The sequence below is a fragment of the Manis javanica genome, chromosome 3 (assembly GCF_040802235.1).
Source record: "Manis javanica isolate MJ-LG chromosome 3, MJ_LKY, whole genome shotgun sequence".
NCBI classification, from domain to species: Eukaryota; Metazoa; Chordata; class Mammalia; order Pholidota; family Manidae; genus Manis; species Manis javanica.
Window position 1 is genome coordinate 147,702,850 of NC_133158.1, and position 24,732 is coordinate 147,727,581.

General features: G+C 36.2%; 1 protein-coding gene across 1 annotated transcript in view; it reads right to left on the minus strand.

The window, feature by feature from the left end:
• Nucleotides 1–13,134: 13,134 nt before the first annotated feature.
• The window catches only part of GMPS (guanine monophosphate synthase), a 94,705-nt gene continuing 83,107 nt past the window's right edge, over nt 13,135–24,732 (minus strand). Inside the window, exons 11-16 of the mRNA XM_073232183.1 lie at nt 22,811–22,926; nt 20,390–20,515; nt 19,211–19,326; nt 16,007–16,137; nt 14,294–14,466; nt 13,135–13,254 (exon numbers count right to left, since the gene is read on the minus strand). Coding sequence (XP_073088284.1) covers nt 13,153–13,254; nt 14,294–14,466; nt 16,007–16,137; nt 19,211–19,326; nt 20,390–20,515; nt 22,811–22,926 — 764 coding nt within the window. The 3' untranslated portion in view covers nt 13,135–13,152. The remainder of the gene's footprint in view (nt 13,255–14,293; nt 14,467–16,006; nt 16,138–19,210; nt 19,327–20,389; nt 20,516–22,810; nt 22,927–24,732) is intronic.

Below are 24,732 nucleotides of genomic sequence, written 5' to 3' on the forward strand. Positions count from 1 at the left end.
GTGTAAGGGATGGAACACAGCCAATGATTCTGTAACATCTTCCTATGTTGACAGATAGGAACCACTCTAGTTGGGGTTAGCATTTAAAAAAACAGGTAACGGTTGAACCACTGTGCTGTAAACTTGAACCAATATAAGATGGTATATCAACTATACTTCGATTTAAAAAAAAAACTAAAAAAAAAAAAGTACTGTGTAAAAATTAGCACGGAATATAAAATAAGGATGGCAGTGTTCAATCCATTCCAGTTTATTACATTGAAAAGAAAAAAAAGGATCTTTTTTAAAAATGTTTCCTATTCAATGGTAAATCCTCAGTTTCTCTTTAAGTAAAAATCTGACAAAACAGGCTAGGACAACAGCATGAACACTGAATTTAATAAAAAGTACTCCAAGATACCTCCATTTGTTTGAAAACTTCTGAGTACTTATTACCAACTTTTGGTAATAAAACAGTAAAAAAACTTTCAAAATGACCAGTTTTCTCAGATAGCAGAGAGCCAGACCAGGTCACTGATCTGAAACAAACATACTAGAGCAGTGTAGCTACCTGAGAGTAATTACTGAATTCAGTTTCTGAACATGGTTATTTCCTCTAATCTTCCTATTGGTAACTCGTTAATACATTCACTTTGATGGGTTTGATCAACACTAATAACACAGTTCCAAACAAAGGACCCAACTTTTGTATCAAATTAATAAAGGTATTTTATGTGTTAAGAAACTGAGAACAGAGTTGATTAAATATAAATGAATATTCAAGAAGTCAAATAAGCATGTATGTTTACATATTAATTTTATAAACTCACACACACCCATTTAGCTAATTATTTAAAAAGCTACCCAGTGTTTTATGTCCACTATGTCCACTGTTAACATGCTGGGCAAAATGCTGCCACCCTCTTGTTATGTAAGAACAATAGATTAAGGTCATTTTCCAGAACCCCTGACAGCATATGTAATTTCTCATTTCCCTTAACTTGATAGTGTCTGTCCTCTTTGCTCTTTTTTCTCACGAACAATGAAGTTTAATAACAAATAATGAAAGTTATTTCCTCCTTTATGAAGGATATAGAAGACAAAGGCATCAAAGTCATTTCATATTTAGCAAAGCTATTTTATACAACATTCTTACCACAACATACACAGACATTTCAGTACACCATGGACAATTACATAGTGATTTCACAACTAGAGTGCTTAACTCCAATTAACAAAATATTTCTTTATTAAAAAATCTGTTTAAAAGGCAGTTACATTCACTTCTTCATTTAGTATCGTAGGGTTGTAACAATGGTCATAGTAGATTCAAAACCAGAAAATTACTTACCTTAAACATCTGAATTCTACAAAGGCATATAGTCCACTTGGATTACTCAAGGTTCAGACTTCCTGGACACTCAGAGATTTTGGAGCTAGTGAATTTAGTATTAAGGAATAGCTAAACTCTCCCAAAAGTCTTTAAAGGGCCATTAACAAAGTCAAAAGATGTTCAAGATTCAACAGTAATAGAAGACTACAATGGGCAGGTAAATTAAGATGGAGCACTCAAACAGGGAACTTACAGGTTACAGGTAGGTAATCTCTAGCTCTAGAGAATCATACCCAAATGACCCAGCTCCAAAAGTTTTTCAGAGTAGGTACACTAATAGGTCAGTGTCAGTTTCGTCATCTAGCTGGAGTTAGATCTGGAGAAGTGGCTGGAGCAGAGGGATAGATCTCGCTGACAAAAAGCCAAAGTAGACAGAAAGGTTTAAAGAGAGATGTCCGTGCAGATGTTGCACAGACCTCAACAGGGAAACATTTACTGAACTGCCCTAATTACCAACAGGCCCCTGGAGTGTCTGACCTACAACACAGTACAGGTACAATCAGTTCAAGTCTGGTCTCTAGTTCTGAACTAGCTTAGCAATGAAATCTTTGGCAACACAGTATCTGTGGCTTTCTTTTCTCAACTATAGGTTTAAGATTGTGAGCCATTACTAGATAGGCCAGGTATATCCCTCAGTAACTTTATTCCAGCCAAGAGACTTAAACCTCTCCATGGTTGGGCCTCACTGAAGATCTAATTTAACTGATTTGATTGTGGGGTCTGGGCATTATACAGGCTTAACTCCTCAGGTAGTAATACTAGGCATCCAGGGTTGAGAATCACTGACATAAAGGTTAGAGTTGAGTGGAATACCTGGGCCTCTTCTATTTGTAAGACTAGGGCTGGGAACTGGGTTTTGGCACTCTGTGGCATTCCAAATCCCTTCATTTGTCCTTAAATTTCCAGGAATGTTAGGAGGCAAGGATGTCACCATTACTGTTGTCAAAGCCCTACAGTGGCAAAAAAGATACCCTGGTTCCTTTTAACACCTGTGTGACTAAACTACCTCGTAAAGACAAAAGGGGTACTTCCCACGGGTGGAGACATCCAACTTGTATTCAGGTCCCAATTACAGTTTGATTTTGGGCCAATGAAAGGAGCATCCATTGAGATAATAGCTTAAGTGCATCCCCACCACATTCCAATGACAATTCAAGAGAGGAAGAAAAAAAGTACAAGAGTGGTGTGGAAAAGGTAGGAGGAAACACAGGTGACACTGGACATAAGAGTGTCACAGGAATTTCTGAAAGTACTAGCTCCAGAAACCAATCATTCACATAATGTAAGTGAGGAAATGATTAAGCCTTTGGAAGTATATTTATCTCTTCTGGTCCGTAACACATTGAGAACTTCTTGTTAAGTCTTGCTTGGAGGACTTTAGAGCATTACCTCTTCAGTGAAGAGACAAGAAAGACTGGATTCTAGCTCCAGCTCTGCCAACAATTAGCTGTATATAACTGTGGGAGACTTTTCATTAGTCTCAAAGCCAAAACATATTTTCTGTCAATTTTTCCAAAAATAGACAGTAAAAAGATTGCCATCAGGAAAACAATGATAGGTATTTTCTAGGTGTTAGGTTACAACAGAAGGAAGATTCTCAGGTCGTCAAACTCTGCTGATCGATAGATACCACAGCTTCAAAAATGGTAATTAATATTTGATTTTATAATGTATTTTGATGTTTACCTTAGACTGGGTCCAATCTGATGCTAAAAGAACTATCCCATTTCTCCATTCTGTCTCCTGCTATGCTTTTCCTTGTTATTTATAAAAAAAGAATTTAGGGCTGGATTTGATGTTGCAAATTTAATACAACTGCCTCATCTTACAGATAAGGAAACAGAAGTGACTGAACAAGTTCACATAGCTGTTTAACCACAGGACATGCACCAAAGATGGACAGTCCCACCTACCTAATCTTAATGCCCTCATCCTCTCTAGAGGTTTGGTTCAAATTATTCAGTAGAACAGTCTATCAGGAGATTAAACCTAAACACATTGAGGCAACTAATTTTTATGCTGGTTGTTTTGCTACCTGAATGCAGCTATCTCAGGATGAAAGGGCTGCAAAAATGGGAAACAATGTATTCGTATCTCCCAGTTACATCTAAAGACCTATTTTCAGGAGTTATGCCATGGTTAACTATGTTACCTCTAACATAGCTGATGATCACAGATGGGAACATTATGATGGGACTGGGAATTTGGTTCTTGAAAATTCTCTTGTGCCCCTGCCAATCTAGGAATAAATGATACTGTCACTGACCTGCCTTCATCTTTCTAATAGGTATAAAGAAACAAAATATATTGAATTAGGTAAGTGCCCCAGGTAGGTGGTGAGTGATGGGAATGCAGTCATGATCTACCAAGGATCATATTTAATTCTGAAACTCACTAGGTAACATTACTAAGCTGAGCTGGTTTCCTTAACTGCAAAATGGGACTGTAATCTTAACTTTTCACAGCCGCTTGAATGAAATACTGTGAAGGCATAGAGTAATACTGTATGCAACAAAGGAAAAAGTGCTTTCCAAAAGGAGAGAAGATACTAAATATTAGTGAATTTCTGAATTCCAGAAAACTTAATTCTCTCACTCTGTCATGTCAAGGTGTGTTTTGGAAAAACAACATTTCTAGTATTAAGAAAGATTATGTGAAAAGGGTTCTAGTGGACCAATATCAGGAACACATTAGAAAAAAAAGTTTAGCAGGAGGGGGAAAAAAGATGGAGTAGGAAGGCAACGCGGGAACCTTCACCCACACATACACCAAGGAAGCAACTACAGCAAATACAACTAAACCTGAAAATGACCCAAAGACTGCAGAACAGACCACCTGGTGCACTAGACCACACAGAGAAGGGGAAGGCAGTAGAGCTGCCATCTAGCAGGACCCAAGCCCTTCCCCCATCCTAGCCCATAGGTGGGAGGAAGAGGAACGGGGCAGGAAGGGATAGGCGCTCAGGAACTCTGCACAACTGGCCCTGGAGATCTGCTCTGGGAACACAAGCCCACATTGCAGTGGGTTCTGGTGATTAGCAAGGCTGGACATTAGGGGAGTGAGAACACTCTGGGAAGCTAAGACTCCAGCCACTTGTGAGGGACAGGCACTCTCTGCTGGTCCTGCTGAGACCCAGAACAGAGGCGGCAGTTTGAGGGATTTGCCAGCAGCGGTAAGGGTGTCAGGGGGCAAGGACTGGATGGAGCTCTCTTCACAGAAGAAAAGGCAGGCAGATGATACTTCCTCAGCCCTCCTTTGGTCCAACAGGGCAGGCACTCTTGGGAGCCCCAAATGCTCCATCCCCCTTGCTGGAGACTCAGACCTGAGGTGCTTCTCTGCCAACCACCAGCATGTCCACCCACTTGGCCAAGCAGAATCGGACATTGCAGCCTGGCAGGCAGAGAGAGGCTTTCCCAGCTTTCTCTACCCTGTCACAGCAAAACTGGAGAAGAGCCTGCAGGACCCAGCTCTGACTGCTCCTTCCTCTGTGAGGGCAGCCCAGCCCATCACCTTGCTCCCGTCTGCCCCACAGCCATGTGACCACCTGACCACCCTGTAAACACAGCAGCCCCATCATCACTGCAGGACAGGCAGAGGGCAGCCTGGCTCACAATGATCCCAGCAGAAGCACTACTACTCTGACCACAAACGGCCAGCTGAGACAAACTGCCTTCCATAGCAAACTGAGATAGACCATGGCTGGCCGGCAGACAGAAAGGTAGTCCTGTGCATTGTCAACCAAGAGCAACAGAGGCTCCACCACGAGAGAGAAGCAGGCACTGGAGAGTAAAGAGTTTGAGCACCACAGGATGCCTTCTTCATAAAGCCACTACTCTAGACCAGGAAGCATAGCAAACCCATCCAATCAATACAAAGGAAGAAACACAAAAACCCTAAAAAAATGAGGAGGCAGAGAAATATGTTCCAAACAAAACTACATGATAAGACACCAAAAACAGGGCTAAATGAAACAGAGATTACTAATCTTCTTGATAAAGATTTCAAAGCAAAGCTCATAAATATGCTCACTGACCTGTGGGAAAGTATTGAAGATCTCAGGGAGGACTTCAACAAAGATATATAAGAGCTGAAAAAGAGCCACTAGGAGCTGAAGAAAAACTGAAATGAAATTTAAATAAAAGAAATGAATAATAGATTGCTGCAGTAGAGGAGACAATCAATGAGATAAAAATTAGAGAATAAGAACACAATGAAGCTGAGGAACACAGAGAAAAAGGATCTCTAAGAATGAAAGAATGCTAACATAACTCTGTGACAACTCCAAAGGAACAATATTTGCATAATAAGGGTACGAGATGGAGAAGAGGCAAAGGGATAGAAAGTCTCCTTGAGGAAATAATTATTGAAAACTTCCCCAATCTGGGGAAGGAAATAGGCACCCAGGTCATGGAAGCACAGACAGCCCCTCACAAAGGGAAAACCAGGAAGGTAACACCAGGACATATAATAAAAATGGTAAAAATAAAGGATAAGCAGAGAACACTGAAAGCAGCAAAGAAAGATTATCTATCTATAAGGGAAACCCCATAAGGCTATTAGCAGACTTCTCAGCAAAAACATAACAGGCCATAAGGGAGTGGCATGAAATATTTAATGTATTGAAACATAAGGAGCTTCAACATAGAATCCTCTACCTTGCAAGATTATCATTCAAATTTGAAGGAAGATAAATCAAGGCTGAAGGTATTTATAACCACTAAACCAACATTACAGGCTATGTTAGACTGCTGTAGATGGAAATGTTCCCCACCCTAAATAGTTTACACCAGTGAAAATAAACCCGTAGTAAAGATATTAGACCGATTACTTACCAAGCAAGGAGAAGTTAAAACAAAAGTAGTAAAACCAACTATACACAAAATCAGCCAAAGGATAAACAAAAAACGCAGATTATGGCATCCCATACATAAAGTGTGGAGGAGAAGGAAGAAGAAACCTGTGTTAAAACAGAAAAATCATCAACTTTTAATAGAGACTTTATACAGTTAGGTAGCTATCCTTGAAACTTATGGTAACCACAAACCTAAAACCTATAACATATTCAAAAAATTAAAAAAGAGAAATTCAATCACAACATTAAAGAAAATCATCAAATAATAAGAGAAAAATATAAAAGAAGAAGAGAGGAACAGAGAGGAACTATAACAGCAGCCAGAAAGCAACTGATAAAATGTCAGTAAGAACATATTTATCAATAATCACCCTAAATGTAAATAGACTGAATGCACCAATCAAAAGACAAAGAATGGCAGAATGGATAAAGAAATAAGACCCATCTATATGCTGCCTACAGGAGACTCATTTTAGACCCAAAGACATATACAGACAGAAAGTGAAGGGATGGAAAAAGAATTTCATGCCAAGTGGGAGAAAAAAGTAAGAGTGGCAGTTACTTATATCAGACAAAATACATTTCAAAATAAAGAAAGTAACAGGAGACAAAGGACATTACATAATGATAAAGAGGTCCAGTCCAACAAGAGGATATAATCATTATAAATATCTATACACCCAATATAGAAGCACCTACATTTGTGAAACAAATACTAACAGAATTAAAGGGGAAAACAGACTGCAAATCATTCATTTTGGGAGACTTCAACACATCACTCACATCAATAGATAGGTCAACCAGACAAAAAATAGGGAAACAGATCAGTGAACAATATATTAGATCATATGGACTTAACATATATACACAGAACATACCACCCAAAAGCAGCAGGATACACATTTGTCTCAAGTGTACACAGAATGTTCTTCAGAACAGATCACATATGAGGCCACAAAAAGAGCCTCAAATTAAAAAAGACTGAAGTTCTATCAAGCATCTTTTCAGACCACAGTGGCATGAAGCTAGAAATAAATTACACAAAGAAAACAAAAAATTTTACAAACACATGAAGGCTAAATAACATGCTTCTAAATAATCAATGGATCACTGAACAAATTAAAGCAGAAATAAAGCAATGCAGAAACAAACAAAGAAAACACAACAGTTCAAAATTTGTGGGATGCTGCAAGAGTAGTTCTCAGAAACATAGACCTACCCAATCCCAAATAAACATTCTAACCTCACAGTTAAAAAAACTAGAAAAAGAATATGAAACCCTAAGTTAGCAGAAGAAGGGACATAATAAACAATAAAACAATAGGACAAAAAGCCCAACAAAACCAAGAACTGGTTCTTTGAGAAAATGAATAAAATAGACAAACTCATGGCCACACTTACCAAGAAAAAAAGAAGAGTACACAAAATCATAAACAAAAAAGGAATAGTCATAACAGATACTACAGAAATACAAAATTATTATTAGAGAATCCTATGAAAAATTAAACACCAACAAATTGGATGACCTAGAAGAAATGGACAACTTCCTAGAAAAATATAATCTTGCAAGACTGACCCAGGAAGAATCAGAAAATCTGAACAGACCAATTATCAGAAATGAAATTGAATAGGTAATAAAAAAATTCCCAACAAACAAAAGTTCAGGACCAGATGGTTTCACAGCTGAATTCTACCAAACATTAAAGAAGAGCTAATACACATCCTTCTTATTTAAGGATTCTAAACATAGAGCAGAGGGAATACTTCCAAACTCAATCTATAAGGCCAGCATCAATGTAATACTACAAACAAAGACACTACAAAAAAGAGAATTTTAGGCCTAGATCCCTGGTGAACATAGATGCAAAAAGCCTTAACAAAATCTTAGCAAACTGAATTCAAAAATGCTTCAAAAGGATCATATATCATGACCAAGTGGGATTTATTCCAAGGATGCAAGAATGGTACAATATTCACAAGTCAATCAATGTCACTAACAAAAAGAAGGATAAACCATATCATCATCTAATGGATGCTGGAAAAGTGTTTGACAAAATTTGACATCCATTCATGATAAAAACTATGAGGGTACAAAGCTCAACATCATAAAGGCCATATACAATAAGCCCACAGCTAACATTATGCTGAAAGTTTTCCTTTAAGATCAGGAAAAGACAAGGATGTCCATTCTCACCACTTGTATTCAGCACAGTACTGGAGGACCCAAGATAAAGAGATAAAAGGTTTCCAAATTGGTAAGGAAGAAGTTAAACTGCCACTATTTGCAGGTAACACAATATTATACATAAAAAACCCTAAAGACTCCACCAAAAAACTATTAGAATAACCCGATTCAGCAAAGTTGTGGGATACAAAAATTAATACACAGAAATCTGTCACATTCCTAAAATACTAACAATGAACTAGCAGAAAGAGAAATCAGGAAAACAATTCCATTTACAACTGCATCAAAAAGAATAAAATACCTAGGAATACACCTAGCCAAGGAAAGGAATGACCTGTACTCTGAAAACTATGACACTCATGCGAGAAATTAAAGAAGACACAAATAAATGAAAATCTATCCCATGCTCATGGATAGAAGACTTAATATTGTCAAAATAGCTATTCTGCCCCAAGCAATTTACAGTTTCAATGTAATCCATATCAAAATACTAACAGCATTTTTCAGTGAACTAGAGCAAATAATCTTGAATTCATATGAACCACAAAACACCCTAAACAGCCAAAGGAATCCTGAGAAAGAAGAACAAAGCTCGGGGCATTACACTCCCTGACTTCAAACTATACTACAAAGCTACAGTAATCAAAACAGTACGGTACTGCCACAGGAACAGACCCATGGATCAATTCAACAGAATAGAGGGCCCAGATAAAAAGCCACACATATATGGCCAATTAATATATGATAAAGGAGCCAAGAATATACAACAGGGACAAGACAGTCTTTTCAATAAATGGTGTTGGGAAAACTGGCTACATGCAGAGAATGAAACTGGACTACTGTCGAACTCCATAAACAAAAGGAAACTCAAAATGGATTAAAGACCTAAATATAAGACATGAAACCATAAATGTCTTAGAAGAAAACATAGGCAGGAATCTCTTGAACATAAGATCAGCAATCTCTTTTCTGGACACATTTCCTTGGGCAAGGGAAACTAAAGAGAAAATGAACAAGTGGGACTACATCAAATTAAAAGCCTTTTCTACAAAAAAGAATACCATCAACAGAACAAAAAGGTAGCCTACAGTATGGGAGAATATATTCTTAAACAATTTATCCAATATGGGGCTAACATCTAAAATGTATAAAGAACTCATATGTCTCAAAGCCAAAAAAACAAAACAACCCCATTAAAAAATGGGCAGAGCACCTGAACAGACATTTCTCCAAAGAAGAAAAACAGATGGCCAACAGGCACATGAAAAGATGCTCCACATCACTAATCTTCAGGGAAATGCAAATCAAAACCACAATGTGCCATCACTTCACCCAGTCAGAATGGCCACTATCCAAAAGACAATAAATAATAAGTGACAACACGGATGTGGAGAAATGGGAACCCTCCTACACTGTTGGTGGAAATGTCAATTGGCAAAACTACTGCGGAAAGCAGCATGGAGGTTCCTAAAAAAACTAAAAATAGAAACACCATACAAACCAGTAATTCCATTTCTAGGAATTTACACACGGAAAACAAAATCCCTGATATGAAAAGATGTATGCATCCTTATGTTTATCACCACATTGTTGACAACAGCCAAGATATGGAAGCAACCTAAATGTTCATCAGTAGATGAATGGATAAAGAAGGTGTGGTACATATACACAATGGAATACTACTCAGCCATAAGAAAAAACAGATTCTACCATTCGAAAAAAAAAACATGGATGGAGCTAGAGGGTATTATGCTCAGTGAAATAAGCCAGGTGGAGAAAGACAAGTACCAAATGATTTCACTCATATGTGGAGTATAAGAACAAAAGAAACTGAAGGAACAAAACAGCAGCAGAAGCACAGAACCCAAGAATGGACTAACAGTTACCAAAGGGAAAGGGAATGGGGAGGACGGGTGGGAAGGGAGGGATAAGGGTGGGAAAAAAAGAAAGGGGGCATTACGATTAACATGTATAGTGTGGGGGGAGGCACGGGGAGGGTTGTGCAACACAGAGAAGACAAGTAGTGATTTTACAGCATCTTACTATGTTGATGGACAGTGACTGTGAACGGGGATGTGGGGGGGACTTGGTGAAGGGGGGAGCCCAGTAAACATAATGTCCTTCATTTAATTGTAGATTAATGATACCAAAATAAAAAAATAAATAAATGACTGCATAAGATGTGGTATACACAATGGTATTCAGCCACAAAGAAAAAAGAAATCCTGCTATTTGCAACAACATGGATGAACATAAAGGATATTATGCTAAAAGAAATAAGCCAGGCAGAGAAAGACAAATATGATTTTACTTATTTATGGAATTTAAAAACAAAACAAAAGAAAATGAACAAAATGGCAGTAGACTCACAGACACTGAGAAGTGACTGGTGGTCACCACAGGGGAGGGTTTTGGGAGGGTGGATGGGTAGGATGAGGGGAATAGAGGAGCACAAAAATTCTCAAATGATGTAAACTACAGGCATGCTTTTGTAAGCTGGGGGCACATGTGGTGGTGTGTGTGATCTCAGAGCTGCCCCTCTGACAAATAAGATTAAAATGCTCAAATGGTCATGGGGATACTAGTACAGCATGGAAAATATTGTCAGTGATTCTGTAACATATTCCTATGCCGACAGGTAGTAACTGCACTAGTGAGGGTGAGGATTTAGTAACGTGGATAACTCTTGAACCACTGTGTTGTATACTTGAAACCAATATAAGATTGTATATCAATGATACATCAATTTTATAAAAATGTTTGACAATTGTTAACCTCAAAATTTCTGAGACTTGAATATAATGTATACCATGAATCCTCAAGACAGGACAAGTGAGCAGCACTTTCCAATTTTATATGACCATCAAATCCTGTTTATATTGGACCATCTCAGTGAAGCAGTTTTCTGTAGAACATACTTGAAGGGGAAAAAAAAAAACTCTGACTATATGTTCTTCCTAGATTCCTATTATTTGCTTGAATACAAAATCATAAGACACATTTACTAGATGAGGAATTTTTTCACATCAGTATTTGTTTTGTAAGGTTTGTAAGCCATTTATAGATAGTCTATTACAGCTCTAAAATAACATGCCTCCAAATCTGTTAAGCCCAGATCACTAACATATCCTCTTTCCAAAAGGCCTTCATGAATACCTCATCAACAGCACAGAAAATGAACAGTTCGAATTTTATAGAAGTCAAATACTCTTTTGTCTCAGGTACAGATATTTGTTACAATAGACAGAAGCACTTGTCTTGCTGGTTCCACAACAGTTAACTTGTCATTTGGGCCAGCAAGAATGAAAGAAAGACTTCTGCCATGTATAATTTTATTGTCTAACATCTAACACTAAATACCGAACAAAATTTTGTTCCTGATTAATACAAAAGATCTTGAAATTAGGAGGCAGCAACCTGAGATGGAACTGGTATAGGAAAAATACAGACACCTGAAATTAACGTTGGATCAATTATACCTCAATTTAAAATAGAAAAAAGAAAAACATGGTAATGTTCTTAAATAATAACATCAGCTGAAATATTGAGAGAGAAGTGGTTATAGAATTTAATCTTAGTTCTATTTTTATAGTGCTTTTATGAATGTTATAAAAGATCTGGTAGAAACTGGTGGCAGTGGCAACCAGTCCCACGCTAGTTCTTGGATCTTCTCTTACAGCTGGTAGAGGATTAAAAGGTTTGGCAATGCGTTGCATGGACCAAGACTGATCACAGTCTTCTGAGCAGTGGGTAATAAACCTGCTTACAGAGACTACATCTGAAAGTTCATTTTACAACTCTTTAGTACTAGACGATGTAAACTGCAGGCATGCTTTTGTAAGCTGTGGGCACAATGTGGTGGTGTCTGTGTTCTCAGAGCTGCCCCTCTGACCAAATGAGATTAAAATGCTCAAATTTTATCTATGCTACATCACAGACAGTCTCTTCTGGAGAGAGAACAGAAACTTCCTCTGCAAGGCCATGGGAATTGGCAATATAAGGCAGGGTGGATAAAGCTTCTTACTGGTGAACAGGTCAACAGCAAGCAACATGGCATCTATGTGGAACATGATTCAAAACATTTTAAACTAAGACCACTCATAATTTCTTCCTTGCATGCCTGTGATAACATAAATTCTAAAGTACTTCAACAAATTCCTGATGTTTTCCATCTTAAAGTAGCTTACATTTTATAGCTCCAGTGACCTGCAGAAGCAGCCCCAACAGCCCAGCTATACCTCTACCTGATATATTTATCCCTTCTCCCAACTTTTGGAAGAATAAGGTTACTTACAGTGAAACAGATTCTCCGAATATCTCGGATTCTCAGATATGCACACTAAGTCATACTGGTAATTATGGGTAATTTTCCAACAGCTCTTAAAAACTAGCAAGGGGACAGAAGCCCAATACTACCACCAAACTCACCCACCTTCACACATGTTCATTGACAGAGACATCAATAGCAACAGTGAGTTCATACATAAAGAACAAGTGAGGCAAAGGCAAAAGCAGTGTCAATGTGTCTGAGTGTAGGCGATGGTGCCTTGATTATACCCGTACAAACTCTTCAGTACCTTGCAGTTATCTCCAACTCGGCTCTTAAGCCATAGATTTTTGCTGTAGAGAACTCAGATGTGATGTAGCCACTCCAGGACCTCTTTTCACAGTACCACACATCAATACTGGGAATGGTTTCTAATCAAGTTAAACTGCACACAGTACTTTAATAGAACAAGTTTATTACTCCCATTCAGTAGTTCCTGGGGGCTTTGATGTTAAGTCATACATAATTCGAGAAATACCAGGAATCTTCTTAATCTCAGTGACCATCTTTAACACCACCTGTTATAAAACAAAGATTAAAAATAGAATAACTAGGATCTATGCATGTCCATTAGACCTAGAAGGCTTGCATTTGCAATTAAAATCTAATTTTACTACCATCCTCTATGTATATGGGATGATGTCTGATTAATTTTATGTAATGAACCTATTTCCCTCTAGAGATTCAGGTGACTTAAACTCAGTACTACTCAAAGTGCAGTCAACAAACAGGTGCCAGTCTGCATTATGTTTGTTAATGGTCCATAATAAGTTTTTAGAAACATTTATGGTAATTTAACATTACTGTGCCATTGAAGCATGTGATCTCATGTGTTTAAGTTAATGCTTCACAAATTATCTGTGGTTTATCCACACAACTCTCAGGTCACCAATGTAGCATATAATACACTGTAAAAATCACCACTGCCAAGTGTACAGGAGGAAAAGACCTGGTCACTTGACCAGGAAAATCTGAGTCTAAGGAAAAACAGAACTAAACAACATTCCCAACCCACCTACCCAGCTATAACCCCAGCCTTGTAATAAAAGTACAGGTGCAGTGGTCCAACTAATAAAGTCTTGTTTTGATTTTCATTTGCTATTATGCAAATAGCACCTTTGGAATACTCTAGTGGAGAGATAATTAAGAGAGGGAGATGGAGGTCAAACATGGAATTGGTAGTAGGCAGAGCATTAAGCAATTCATGAGGATCTGGTCATAATGCCATCAAATCCCATTCTTAATTCTAACATATTCTTCTTCACTTCTTCTTTACTTGGAGAATACTATTTATAAGGCAGAAGTTGGCAAGATTAGATAAAATTAATTTGAGTTGGTTACTCTCACACAGTAATCTGACATCTGGAGGGGTGTAATAAATTTAAGGTGTTTTTCTATTACAGTGTATTAAACAATCAATTATGTGGAGATAAAGAAAATAGGAGCCTATCTTATGACCCCAGAAATATCAACATTGTCATAGCCTATTCCATTTACCCTATTATAAAATGTATGAATTATTGGAGGTGTACATTAGCAAAAATATATATAAATTACCTCTACAGGGATCTCACTGCCAGGTGTTGCAGGTATACCAGTCATGAAATCACTAGTAATGAAGGTTCGAATAACCACAGATCTCTGGCATGAAGGCTGCTTTTGAAGTGGGTCCCGATCAAAATGTAATGGTGTCAAAATCACTGGCATCTGGCTGATTTTCCCAGCATATCCTAGAGAAAGGAAGTTAACATGTAGAACCAACCACTACACCATGGAAAAGCACTCTAACCAAGTTCCACTAAATCCCAGACAATATCTAAAATCACAGGCATTCACATACCACAGCCAGGCCTGTCGTCATGTACTGTTTTTCAGCTACTCTCATCACACTGTAAATCAACTCAATCACAAAGAGAATTTGATGACTGCAGCGATATAAAACTGATTCTCATTATTCATGGTAGTTATGACCTACACTGCAAATACTGAATTAGTAAATACTGAACCACTGCCCCTAAGGGAAATAGATTCCTGCAAGCCTCTGGTCACAACATGGTCAATCACCAATCAATATACAGCTTTATAGGAATTTACCCAAAGGAAACAAAATCTCTGATTTGAAAAGATATATGCACCCCTATGTTTATCGCCACATTATTTACAAAAGCCAAAATATGGAAGCAACCTAAGTGTCCATCAATAGGTGAATGGATAAAGATGTGGTACATACACACAATGCAGTATTATTCAGCTATTAAAAAAAAGAAATCCTGCCATTTGCAACAACATGGATGGGTCTACAGGATATTATGCTAAGTGAAACAAGCCAAGAGAAGAAAGACAAATACCATATGATTTCACTTATTTGTGGAATATAAAAATAAAGCAAAATAAACGAAACAGCAGTAGACTCACAGATACTGAGAAATAACTGGTGGTTACCATGGGAGAGAGGCCAGGGTGGGTGGGTAAGGTGATGGGGATAAATGGGTATAGAAATTCTCAATCATATATATAAAATTGGTCATGGGGATGGTAGTGCAGCATGAAGAGTAGAGTCAATGTTTCTGTAACATCTTCCAATGTTAACAGATAGTAACTGCATCAGTGGGGGTGAGGATTTAATAACATGGGTAACTGTTGAACGACTGTGTTGTGTAACTGAAACCAATGTAAGATTGTGTATCAATGATACCTCAATTTAAAAAAACATAACTTTGTTTTATATGTGCTTCTGTTTAAAGAGACCTTATTTAATACTTATTAACACTGAATGCACAGCCAACAGTTCTACAATTCACACATGGTTGCAGTTTATCTAACCCATGTATGTTCTCCATAAGGCACATTACAGCCTTCCTGTGCTTTGGAACATAAAACAGCATGTCACCACTATGCTTGCAGGACACGTTAAATAGTAAAATCACCCACAAAAATGCAAAAAATATGGCACTAAATAGACTGCAAAAGGACATACTTGATTACAGTAAGAGAGATGAAACAACAGGGTAGAGTATAACCTTGTTAAATCTGAGCTGGGAACATGTGATTTGGGCAACTCAAAATTTCATGCTGTATTGCACATGTCTGCAAATGACCACAAAGGTGAGTAAACTTTATACAGAAGGCAGTATCGTAGAACTATCCATAGAAATAATAAACATGAAATCATCCAAAAATTAAAACTTGCATCCTCCTACTAGAAGTCATAATGCCAAGCTTCCAAATTTTCGTTAGAGCATGCAGTGATAAACAGAATGAGCAACGTACCAGACTCTCTGAGAATATTATGGGCCTCAAAATCAGCTTGGCGTAAAGTACTGAGCACTCCTGTTGTCAAGAAAGTGGGTGTAACATCTGTAGGAGGTTCTTTAACTGGTGGGCCAAATAGATAGACAACTCTAGAAGGGGAAAGAAAGAAATTACAGAGAAATTACATTTTAGTATGAGAAGGAAGGCACATAGAATAACATTCTTTCTATTGAGTCTTAGGTCCTTCTTATACCTACTTCAAATCCCAAATGGAAGGATAGGATATAAAATTATAGAAGGGCCCATGTTCCATGAACCTTCCTCAAAATGAATTCTGTAGTATACTAGTATCTCAGAATGTGCAAAGGTATATGTGATTTTCACAATCCTCTTTTCATAAAATATATGAAGGGCATCCCCCATATTTCATGTCCATCTGAAACTACAGGCGAAATGGGGTCTTTGCTGATGTAATAAAGTTAAGATGTAGCCACGAAGGATCAGGGTGGACATTAATCTGATGACTGGTGTTCTTCTACGAAGAGGGAAATTTGGAAACACAGAAACATATACAAGGGAGGGGCCATACAAAGACGGAAACAGAGATTGGAGTTACACTGCCACAAGCCAAGGATGGCCAGCAAACACCTGAACCTCGGAAGAGGCAAGAAAGGGTCCTGCCTTAGAGCCTTCACAGAGGATGGCCCTGCTGACACCTTGATTTCAGACCTCAAGCCTCAGACCTGTGAAACAATAAATTTCTATTGTTCGAAGCCTTTCGGCTTGTGATATTTGCTATGGAAGCCCTAGGAAATTAATATACATAAACCTAGAGAAACAATGAATTGAACAAATAAATAGGCTGTTTTATGACAGAACTCCATAAACTGTAATATGGTAACATACACTAGAAACCTCCAAGATGAGATTACAGTAAATTTCCCAAACTTACTTGACCACTCAGTCTTTTTCCCCCCACTTTGGGGAATATCAATCCCAAGGAAAAATTTTCATTTCTACTTTATAATAAATTGTCATCAAAATAGAACTTGGTATACTACTATTTCCTTCCAAAAAGAATGACTTAGTACTGACGTTAAAAGTATCTGTTTGAAAGATATGAAAATACACTGCAGGTTAATAAAAGTAGGGTTTGGAACATAGTTTGAAGAAATTAGGATTAGATAATGAAAACAACTAAAAGGGCATCTTACTACAAGGTTTACAGGATCTTTTACACAGCTCTCACCCAGAAAATGAGAGGTAGTCAGGATACAGACATGAGTGCCACCCTTCTCTCCTCACTCCAACTACAGCCAGCAGACAACCATCTCTTTTCCTTAGCTCTGTCTTTGGCAAAGAAAATAAATACTTCTTGGTAACTGCCATGGTGAACCTTAATAATGGTTTTTCTTTTTTCTTAATATGTACTTGGAACAAAACGTAGAGGAAAAACAGCATCAGATCAAAACCACCACTACCACCAACTACTTCACTTCTTTCTTCCAAATATACTGTAGCAGGAAGATTTTTGTCCCATGCATAGGAAGTAAACCACACTTCTAAACAATATAGTTCCTAGAGTTCATAAACTATCCTTAGAGGAAAAAGCAACTAAGCAAAAGAATGCCATGAATTTCTCTTTTTATTTTTTTTCTTACAGACAAGAGTGATCATAGAATGCAGAGGAATACGTATTATTCCACTCTGTATAGAATAAAACTGGAGCAGTCCCTCTCTGCCCATCACGCAAATTAAGAAAAAAAAAAACTTGCAAAAATGGGGGAAAAATGTTAATTTTAAATTCCAATTCCCAAAAAGCACCCTGAGCAAAGAAATCTAAAATTCACCAAGACTCTCTAAGGGCTTGCTAGGTTCACATTTAAAACTCTCTTTTTGTTTGTTAGACTGTTTTTCTTTTGGGGGAGGGTGGAAGGGTTACAAAAGGAGAGAGAGAGACAAATGAGGGGGGTGGTTGGCAGGAGGGGTGGAGAATAGACAATTATCACAGAGGAGGCAGCATATAAAAGGACAGAGATAAAATTTAAACAAGGGTGAGTGCCCTTTGGCAAAATAAAAAAAAAAAGAAAGAATGATGAAACTCTAAGAAGGTTGTGAAATGAAAATATGCTAATTATATAAAGAGCAGTAGAGTCAAACTTAGGAAAAGGGAGTTTTCTGTATGACCTATAAAGGCTATTTAGGTATTAGCATTCTCCAGATTAATTATGAACCATTATTTTAACCAAGACAATATCTTGATTTGAAATAGGCAATTACAAATTTACTATTGTTTATTAATGACTTATTTTTTTTGGTATATTAAAGGTACTTCTATATTAGGGTCTTTAGGTTCATCTGAGTAAGCCTTTTAATGAGCATGTTTCCAACAGTAAAAACATGATTTCCCTGTGACTCCTTGTCGTACCAGCAGGCAGTTATAGAACTACACACACCCTCCTAGGTGAATACTTACAGGTAGGTAATTTTCTAATTTCTGAATCAAATGTGAGTAAACTGAAACCTCAAGTAATTCTCTTTGGTTGTCAACTACCCATGAAGAAAAAAACTGAGGCGTAAACAATTGTAAAACAAGGACATTTAATTAGCAATCTGGTACTATGCAAATGAGATTTTTTAACCATATATGGAACAGTGTAATTGAGTATTACACATAGATTGCAAATCAGCAGTTAATATATCCAACACAAGAAATCAATGTGCAAATGAAAGGCAAACTGAATCTGAAAAAACTCAATTCAAAATAAATTATACATGTATTAATGACATCTGGCATATGCCTATTTCTTTTCTTTGATTTTCCCTGGGATTTTTATTAATCAAGTTCTTATTGATAATTCTATAACACGTATATATTTTTTTCTATCCTTCTGGGACAAAGCATGTTACCATAAAACCAGTAACAAGCGAACCTGCTAATTTGGAAGACATGTGTCAACACTATTTTTAATATTTTATACTAAAATTAAAATCCTTCCTATTTTTTCTTTAAACAAAAAATGTTTTTTTTTTTAAGTTAGCAGATGCCTGCATTGTGATGAAGGAATAGAACACAAGATATTATTCAATATCTGCTCAATTTGACTAAGTACATCCCTTAACTACACTTGAACCTTTAGGTCTCCATATTGAGAATAGTAGAAAAACCTTAAAAAACAATCCTTCCAGTTACAAGCCTTACCCCGTTTCCACAGAACACACCTGTTAATGTTGTGACACATGCGAGGTATAAGCCTAGCCAGGAAAATAAGAGATTCCCAGTCAGGCTCATCTTTACTGGAGATTCCACATACGTAACTATAGGAACGACAGTCACCCTGAAAATAAAAAATACAGTTCATAATATTTGATGGTTTTTATATAAGTTAAAAGACAGACTGGAAAATATTTCATGCATGGTGACGCCATTAGTAGTGGTTTTGTTTTTTAAACACAAACATGTTTGAATAACAGTACATATGGATATTCCTCTAATAATACAAATGACTCCTAAATTAAAATCCCATACTAAATTCTACTTAAATCAGTTCAAACATAAGGTGTCATCGTAATGTAAAGAATTTATTCAACAAATGCCAGAAAACAGAGTTAATTTCTTTCCACACATAATTCTAGTATGAGAGGCAATAATAAACATATTAACCCAATAATTGGCACTCGTAACATTTTTAGTTGAACTATAGACACCTCTTTTAGTTTTCATTTAACTACAAACTCTAAATAACAGAAAAGATACCTCCTTCTTCCCTACCCTCCCAAGTTTTTCCCCAGAAACTCATAATACAAAGGAGAACTTAATATAATTTATAAATAACATTTTAAAAATGAAAACTATATTATCCTCACATGCTTTTATAATTACAAAGACAGAACAATAAACAAAAAATGTCAGTTGTACATTATCACAGCTAAGAGGCAGAGGATATGAAGAGGCAGAGGCACTGGTTTAAGAAAATGCAAACTAAGAACAAGACCTAAATAGTGTAACATGTTCATCTGGGGGCTATCCTGCAATTAAAAACTTCTAAAGCCACAGTATATTTTCACACAAAGAGGCAAAAATATGGACATAACCTCTTGGTACCTAGGCTTCAGGGCAGAAGCAAGCCAGCCAATGCTACAGCAAACCATTCTTTGAATTTTTACTCTTGGTTAGAGATGGCAGATGTTCCAAAACTACAAAATCTCATCTGAATATTTAGTTCCTATAACCTTATTTACTCCATAAACTTTCTATAAAATATTGCCTTTTTACATTTCTAAACTTATCTATATACTTTCATATTTCATTTTCCTAAGTCCTATTTCCTATTTCAGTATTAGTAGAAAGAACAAACCGCAGAAAATCATGTCACAGGTCAGGGAATTCACACAACTCACCTGCACACCTACAGTTTTAATTGGCAGCAGGAAGGCATTTAGTGAATGAAGACTTGTAATCTGCATCAGCTTCTCTTGATCCTCCTCTGTTGTGCAGGCTTTGACTCTTTGTAATAGTGTGTGTGGCTGAAAAAAAGGGACATTTTTTAAGATTTTAAGAAATGAGGTATACACTCTTTTGTGAATCATTATTACTGCCTTACATATCTATATTTATTGGATTATAGCAATAGATCCTATTTGGTATTTCTCTTTGTATGTGCTATGCAGTATATCCACAATTTCATTCCTGAATGCTTGGGCTATGAAAAGTTAAATATCAGAACAAGAAATACAGAACAGATTTACATACAAGGCTTTAATCCTCTGTCACCAGCAAGGGACACACGTCACATGGGTCAAACCCTCTCATCTCTAATAAAACTTCCTGCTATAAAATCAATTTTGTTTGAAACTAATCTACCAGCACCTACTTATTTTTTGGTTTATTGACTGGTCTATGTTTTTCCATTCTTTTAGTTTTCCTCCTTTTACCCCTGTGTAAACAGACCATAGTTAAATTTTACTTTTCAATCTAGTTTGATAATCTAGTCTTAACTGGAGAAACTAGTCTTTAGTTAGTTGTGGGTTAATGGTATCACGGATTTTATTCTAGCACTTTGTTCAGTAGTTTGTATTTGTTCCACTTTTAATGTTTTCTCCTTCCTTACGTTCTTCTGAACTGATTATTTCTCCCAGTTTGTTTATTTCCCCTTCACTGGTTTTGAAGTTACACTCTCTATTTTTGTTCTCTTAGCAGTGCCTGTAAGTGTTAATACAGATACTTAACAGAGTCAGTCTCTCTATCCTCCTGGCAAACAATACAAGCATTTTTTAATGCTTTAACTCAAATCAATCCCCTTGTAACTTAAATGCTATTTTAGTTATATATTGTTAAAATATTTTTGATAAGTACCAAAAATAAGAGATTATTTTTATTATACAATCTTTGCTTGTTTCACTTCATCCATTTACCATTTTCTTTGCTAATCATTCCGTCTTGTATCTCAGACCTTTCTTCTGGAATCATTTTGCTTCGCCCACAGCCAGGCCTTTTAAAAGTGGTTGTCAACCCTAGCTATATACTTATATAACTTGGTATGTTCAGGTCCCATCCAAGATGAAATAAGAAATTCTAGGGAGGAGCCCAAGCATATATACTTCAAAAGCTCCTCCAGATGATTCTAATACACACAGCTAGGGTTGAAAACCCCTGCCTTAGCTCCTTGAGTGATGGATGATGGTAGTAAATTCTGTTTATCTGAAAGTCTTTATTTTGTGCTAGTTCTTAGAAGACAGTTTATCTGTTTACTATGGCTCACAATTTTTTTCTCTTGGCACTTTGAAGTCTTGCTTTTGCCATTGCTTAGAGTATAATAAGTCTTTCCTTTGTAGAGTAATGGGTGTTTTCTCTGCAGGGGCTTTGGCAGTCCACAGGTTTGCTAGGTATGGCCACTAGGTGTCAGATTATTTTCCATCATCCTGATCTGGATGTGTGATGTTGGCTGATGAGGCATGGTACCTTTCACCAGTACGGAAAAATTCAAATACTTTTGCCTATTATCTCCTTCTAGACATATGCTAAAATTGACTTTCTTAATATCTATCTTCAAATTCACTAATTTTCTTTTTAGCTGTTTGTAATTTCAGTTATTTTCATTTTTAGAAGTTAATTTTTTTCAAAGATGCCCATTTTTGATAGTCTCTTATACACCTTGGTCTTATTATCAATTGCTTCTTTTAATTCTATGTACTTTGTATTGTATATCTGCTAATTCCAGTAGAAATGTTTGAGGGTCTTGTTCTGCTATTTTCCACCTGCTCTCATTCATGGTGCCTTAATACTATATATATTTTATAATTTTTTATTGTAAGTTCATATCTGTTGGAACTCTATCTATGGAAATTCTTTGGGGCCCAGTTGAAGATAATTTACATTATTTCTTGCCTGAAACCTGGAAGGACTACCAACCGAGATCCAGTTTAAATTAGAATTCTTGGCTTGTAATCTTTCAGATGACATAGATTATGGATTTAGGCAACAAATCTACAAAAGGACTGGGAGATTCTTCCACTCATCTTCCCTTACTTTCTTATAATACATATAAAGTACTTTAAAACACCTTTTCATATCCAGCATTTTTTAGGTGTTCAGGGTATCTAATCTGTTGCAAGGCTGGAAAGAGAAGTCTACATTTAATAGTTTGTAGAATATTTCTTCTATAGTTCTATCAAAGGTTAAATTACTCTGAATTTTCAAATAATGAAACTCAAATAAATTAATTATAGTACCAATATACAAGAATCCATTCAATTCCTTGTATTGATAAGCTGTGTCTATTTAAATCTCCTATACTATACAAATTCAGTGCAAATTATTACCTTTTTAACACTTGCGGAAAAATCAGCTACTATTTTCAAAATATTGTTGGTTTCAGGAAAGTCCTTACAAATATAAGGTTCTTCAGCACATATTACCCTGATTGCCAGGCCAGGACCTAAAGAAAAGAGTAACAGTGGTATTTAATATAAGTTTGATTTTAAAAAAATGTAACATAAAAATGTATTTCAAAATATAAAATCCTTCCAAAAATTAAAATCCACCTGACATCGTAAGTTTTCTCCAATTTTGAGGTATAATTGACATATAACCATTGTAAGTTTTTTTAGTATTTAATTTCAAATATAGCTATTAGTTTCTCTTCCAACTCATATTTCAGAATGCCTCAATTCTCTTTACAATAATTTCTCCTACCTTTTTATAGTCCTTGTATTAAGTGTCACAAAATTTCCCAATAAAATATTTTTAATTCACATTATGTGCTCATCTGTTTAAAAATTTTAAAAAGAGAATTTTCAAACATACACAAAAGTAAAGAGGTCATGGTAATGAACCACCTTATTATTATTCATTACTCAGGCTCACCTCCTGACCTGATTTTAGAAGAAGAGTATGCTGTTTAAAAATACAAAAAAACCAACATACAATGAGAGTGTTTACTTCTAAAAGATATGAACTGGTATTTCTATTACACCAAATACTTGAAAGGATAAAAACACAAGATACATGGATCTAAGAAAAAAGGATTATGTTCCTTTACTAGAACAACAGAAAAGGTATCCCTTGAGATGCTTAGTTATATACAAAATCTTAAATATGTCCCATTAATCCCTTGGTTTCATTCCTCATCTTCAAACAGCTTAATATAAGTAGTGCACCTATTTTTTAAAAGCAACTAAATTATTTTTGCTAATGGATCTTACATAATAGAAATCCCAACACATAAAATAAACTTCAAAAAAGTTACATGACCTCTGTTAAATGATGACCAAGATACAGGACCACTTGGCCTCCCTCCCTTATATTCACACACAATCCTTTGCCAACAAAAATGTTAAGAGACTGAACATCTTAATTACTAGACTTGAAGTTCATTGTATAAACAGGGCTTATCACCACATGAGTTATACCTTTGTGACACTGTTTATGGAGGCAATATAGTAGTAAAGTGCACAGACTCTGAGGTGAGATTATTGGGCCTAGAATCCTACCTCAAAACCTAATCTGCCTAACTTTTAGCAAATTAGCCTCTGTCTCTAAATTTTCTCATCTATAAAACAAGATATTATAGTAATTTCTATTGTGAGGATCAAATAAGACAATATGAGAAATTAATATATAACAGATGCCTAATGTATATGAGTAACTCAAGAAATGTTAACTATTATTAAATATTTTAATTTAATTAGACCATTCTCTCAACTCATCACCTAATGACTATTAGAGAGCTAGAAACTGAGGTGTAAAGCTCGCCCAAGCTCAAGAACTCATAACAGGTTACAACTCTTAGTTCTAATTTTATAAATAAATACCATCACTAATCAATTATTTTTCTATATGACAGTAAATGAGTTTTAAGTTTTCATGAATTAGTTACAATCAGCATTATGCAAAGAAGTGGTTCATTTATTCAGATACATCAGTCATGAGAATAAGGATTTCAGAGAACTGAGTTCAGCCCTGTCTTCCACGGAATACATCATGGTAGTAGAAAGAATATACAAAACCCAGCTGTAACACTAAGAATTCTGTGACAGTGTTATTAAAATATCTCTGTGCTGTCTGTTTTTTTCTCATATGATGGCAATGTTATATGCCAGACTTACAGGGATAGTTTAACACTTACATAAATAACAATGAAAAGTGAGTATTTAATAAAATAAAGTATACATAGTAAGTACTAAAAGAATATTTATTCCCTATCAAAACTTTTCTGTCAAAATACATATTCCCTGAGATTTCA